This window comes from Oncorhynchus masou, chromosome 10 (genome assembly GCF_036934945.1).
Source record: "Oncorhynchus masou masou isolate Uvic2021 chromosome 10, UVic_Omas_1.1, whole genome shotgun sequence".
Classification (NCBI taxonomy): Eukaryota; Metazoa; Chordata; class Actinopteri; order Salmoniformes; family Salmonidae; genus Oncorhynchus; species Oncorhynchus masou.
The window spans coordinates 53,650,716-53,655,808 of NC_088221.1; the positions used below are offsets into that span (position 1 = coordinate 53,650,716).

Genomic DNA, 5,093 nt, shown 5'->3' on the forward strand with positions numbered 1-5,093 from the left:
AAAAAGGTATGTTTGACCGACTGACCTGCAAGCTGACTTCTTTCTTTTTGCCAGCCATCGTATTAATGTACCATCTGAGAACACGATTCCTTTTAAAACAATAAATCTCCAAACGTCATTTGCAAGCAAAAACAAACAAAATAAGTATTTGGAAGTTGAGTTGAGAGGGGTAACTTCCCAGACTATTGAACGAGTTAACTCTAGTGCCACAGCTTGTTTGCCTTCTCGTTGCTGAGCAATGCTCTTCTTCAAGGCATCTATGGACTCGCCACCGAGCGGCGCCACAACCGGATTTTGGTTTTTAGTTACAAGATTTTATTTTATAAGAAACAACTATTAATGTTCATTTGAACGACTCTGATATTATGTTTTATTTTGAACCAAATGATACGGACCCTGATTTAACTTTCATTGTTCATTTGTTTATCTTTCATGGAAGATTCTTTGTCCATAAAATGAAGTGGGCGCAGAACAAACCCCTCTTCACATTATTTAAGAAACAATTTAAATATTATTTTTGAACTGATCAGTAAATGTAAAAACTAAAAAGCAATACGCACCATAAAAGTATTTAACAAATTGAAAATTAATCTTGATATGTAATACCCCAGTCTGTTAGGTGTATGTACTCTTGTTTGCAGATTTCTGTTTTTTTTTTTGTATTTGTGTTCAAAATAAAAAATAAAATACAAATAAATACAAAAATCTATTAAAAAACCCCTGCTATTATCTCTGTGTGTCTCTGCAGCCAATAGAATTTAGCTAGTTATCACAGTTCATGGTGGACAATTTCAGTGGAAACTGGTCAGGGAGAGGTTTGGGTTCTATTTGTAATTATATTTCTTGACTGCCAAACCTTGTGTAGTCATTTCCCATACATCTACTGTTATACTCGTCTCTGTTCTGTTGACCTGACAGCTGGGTTGACCTGACAGCCGGGTTGACCTGACAGCTGGGTTGACCTGACAGCTGGGTTGACCTGACAGCTGGGTTGAACTCTGAACCTCAGAATGGATCTTTTTAAAATTTTATTTAATATTTATTTAATTTTTTATAATGAACACAACAAATACAAATATGTACATAAACATAACAGAGTATTACATATCAAGATGACATTTTAGAGTGGATCATGTAACACAGGTGTTTGTTTTGTTGCTTGCAGCTCTGATTGACACGGTTGAAACGTGTCAACTGGATGCAAGCTGAGTTGCCTGAAGTGGGTGTTTCACGGACGACTGAAACGTGGGGAGGTGTGTGTTTCACCTGACAGCGACTAAACGTGGGGAGGTGTGGGTGTTTCACAGCTGCGACCTGAACGTGGGGAGGTGTGGGGTTTCACTGGGTTGACTAAACGCGGGGAGGTGTGGGTGTTTCAGCTGGCTGACTAAACGCGGGGAGACAGTGTGTGTGTGGGTGTTTCACCTGACAGCGACTAAACGTGGGGAGGTGTGTGTGTTTGACGACAGCATCTAAACGTGGGAGGTGTGTGTGTTTCACTGGCATCTAAACTTGGGGAGGTGTGTGTGGTTGACCTGACGAAGCATCTAAACGTGGGGACCTGACAGTGTGTTGACCTGACAGCTGTGTGTGACAGTGTGTGACAGTGTGTTGTGTGTGTGTTTCCTGACAGCAACTAAACGTGGGGAGGTGTGTGTGTGTGGTGTTTCACGACAGCGACTAAACGTGGAGAGGTGTGTGTGTTTCACAAAGCATCTAAACGTGGGGAGGTGTGTGTGTTTCACGAAGCATCTAAACGTGGGGAGGTGTGGGTGTTTCACATAAGCGACTAAACGTGGAGAGGTGTGTGTGTGTGTGTTTTGCACGCTCTGATTGCACTAAGTTGAAACGTGGGGATGTGTGTGTGTGTGGGTGTTTCACGAAGCGACTAAACGTGGAGAGGTGTGTGTGTTTCACGAAGCATCTAAACGTGGGGAGGTGTGTGTTTCACGAAGCAACTAAACGTGGGGAGGTGTGTGTGTGTGTGTGTGTGTTTCACGAAGCAACTAAACGTGGGGAGGTGTGTGTTTCACGAAGCATCTAAACGTGGGGAGGTGTGTGTGTTTCACGAAGCATCTAAACGTGGGGAGGTGTGTGTGTTTCACGAAGCATCTAAACGTGGGGAGGTGTGTGTGTTTCACGAAGCATCTAAACGTGGGGAGGTGTGTGTGTGTGTGTTTCACGAAGCAACTAAACGCGGGGAGGTGTGTGGGTGTTTCACGAAGCGACTAAACGTGGAGAGGTGTGTGTGTTTTCACGAAGCATCTAAACGTGGGGAGGTGTGTGTGTTTCACGAAGCAACTAAACGTGGGGAGGTGTGTGTGTGTGTGTGTGTGTTTCACGAAGCAACTAAACGTGCACACAAGTTGCGTCGTGTATTGGCAGCCTTAAGCCGATGCCGTACGAAACAATCTGGACCAATTTATATTGCATCTGGGTTGCTACGTGTGTCAGCGCCAACAAATTGCCTGCAACATAATTGCATTGCATCTCAAGACAGGGCAGTGTTGCCATGTTCTAGGTTTTACATACAAATTGGGATGCTTTGAAAACGGATGTCGCTGGTGAAAATGTACTGGTTGCGAATTTTGAGGCTATTTCAAAGTTGTTTCTTACAAAATATATATAAATATATATATCACTGTGACGTGCTGCTGACTGTCAGGCAGTGAACAGGCTGTTGCTGAGTGAGTGGTGGGGAGGTCTGGACGTGTGTGTGTGTGTTGAGCACTACTGTTATTGGCTGAGTCGCTAGAGCAGCACCTGTGCACGTTGTGACAACTTTTCACCAGTTGTAGCTATTTAGATTGTCATTATGGAGATAACAATTTCCAAACATTTTTCCATAATAATACACTAGAACTGATACACATCAAGAAGTAATACAGACGAAGGACTGGAAAACGGCTCCATTAATCCACCTGGAGGTGGTTTAAACTGCATTATAAACTGGGTGGTTGTGGTATATTGGCAAAATATATCGGACCATAACCCATATGACAACAAAAAAAAGTACTGTCTGTACTCCACGTAATAGCAATAAGGCTCCTCTGGTGGTTGTGGTATATTGGCGAAGAACAGCCCTTAGCCATGGTATACAGGCCACCATTTGTTGGCTACCATTTGATACAATAAATATGTTGGAATTACTATATAACTGGAGTCCTGGCAAATCTATTTGTGCCACTTGTGTAGTTTACCTGGAGCTGTCAAACACATTTAATAAATAGCCTACAACTTCAGTGTGTTGTTGTTGTAACCTTGTGTTATTATGAACGCGTTAGATTGACAGTAGTCAGATTAGACTGCAGGTAAAACTCATTCTAAAAAATAAACACTGGCTGTTGTTGATAAGCATATTCAGTTCATATACTTATTGTTCATATTTAATTCAGTGATTGAAATGATGACTCAGTAGCCTATTCCAGCAGAAAACACAAGCACTTCTTTCTTATTGTAATTATTATATTATATATATATTAAAACATATATATTTAACAAGGCAAGTCAGTTAAGAACACATTCTTATTCACAATAACGGCTTACCAAAAGGCCTCCTGCAGGCACGGGGACAGGGATTAAAAATATAAATATAGGACAATACACACATCACGACGAGAGAGACACCACAACACTACATAAAGACCTAAGACGACAACATAGCATGGCAGCAACACATGACAACAACATGGTAGCAACACAACATGACAACAACATGGTAGCAACACAACATGACAACAACATGGTAGCAACACAACATGACAACAACATGGTAGCAACACAACATGGTAGCAGCACAGAACATGGTTTAAACATTATGGGCCCAGACAACAGCACAAAGACGAGCAGGTAGCGACAACAATACATCACGTGATTCAGCCACAACTGTCAGTAAGGGTGTCCATGATGGAGTCTTTGAACGAAGAAATGGAGATAAAACTGTCCAGTTCTTCACCTTGACCAAGTGACCATCAGGTTCTTGGTCACCTCCCTGACTAAAGCCCTTCTCCCCCGATTGCTCAGTTTAGCCGGGCGGCCAGCTCTAGGAAGAGTCTTGGTGGTTCAAAACGTCTTATATTTCAGAATGATGGAGGCCCATGTGTTCTTGTAAAACTTAAATTCTGAAAAAATGAGTTTGCCAAGTCAGCTGGTCCTCGTACATACAGTACATTAAAATGTACATTTAAAACCCTCTTAGGCCTCACTCCCCCTATCTGAGATATCTACTGCAGCCCTCATCCTCCACATACAACACCCATTCTGCCAGTCACATTCTGTTAAAGGTCCCCAAAGCACAAACATCCCTGGGTCGCTCCTCTTTTCAGTTCGCTGCAGATAGCGACTGGAACGAGCTGCAACAAACACTCAAACTGGACAGTTTTATCTCCATGTCTTCATTCAAAGACTCCATCATGGACACTCTTATTGTCATGTGGTGTTGCTACCACGCTGTTGTTGTCTTTGGTCTCTCTATGTAGTGTGGTCTCTCTTTATGTAGCGTGGTCTCTCTTTATGTAGTGTAGTGTTGTCTCTCTTTATGTAGTGTAGTGTTGTCTCTCTTTATGTAGTGTTGTCTCTCTTTATGTAGTGTAGTGTTGTCTCTCTTTATGTAGTGTAGTGTTGTCTCTCTTTATGTAGTGTTGTCTCTCTTTATGTAGTGTAGTGTTGTCTCTCTTTATGTAGTGTTGTCTCTCTTTATGTAGTGTAGTGTTGTCTCTCTTTATGTAGTGTAGTGTTGTCTCTCTTTATGTAGTGTAGTGTTGTCTCTCTTTATGTAGTGTAGTGTTGTCTCTCTTTATGTAGTGTAGTGTTGTCTCTCTTTATGTAGTGTAGTGTTGTCTCTCTTTATGTAGTGTAGTGTTGTCTCTCTTTATGTAGTGTAGTGTTGTCTCTCTTTATGTAGTGTAGTGTTGTCTCTCTTTATGTAGTGTAGTGTTGTCTCTCTTTATGTAGTGTAGTGTTGTCTCTCTTTATGTAGTGTAGTGTTGTCTCTCTTTATGTAGTGTAGTGTTGTCTCTCTTTATGTAGTGTAGTGTTGTCTCTCTTTATGTAGTGTAGTGTTGTCTCTCTTTTATGTAGTGTGGTCTCTCTTT

At 41.6% G+C, this 5,093-nt stretch overlaps 1 protein-coding gene across 1 annotated transcript in view; it reads right to left on the reverse strand.

The window, feature by feature from the left end:
* Positions 1-210, reverse strand: part of nme9 (NME/NM23 family member 9) — a 56,042-nt gene extending 55,832 nt beyond the window's left edge. Inside the window, exon 1 of the mRNA XM_064975600.1 lies at positions 26-210. Within this exon, the coding sequence (XP_064831672.1) occupies positions 26-58 (33 nt within the window). The 5' untranslated portion in view covers positions 59-210. The remainder of the gene's footprint in view (positions 1-25) is intronic.
* Positions 211-5,093: the final 4,883 nt, after the last annotated feature.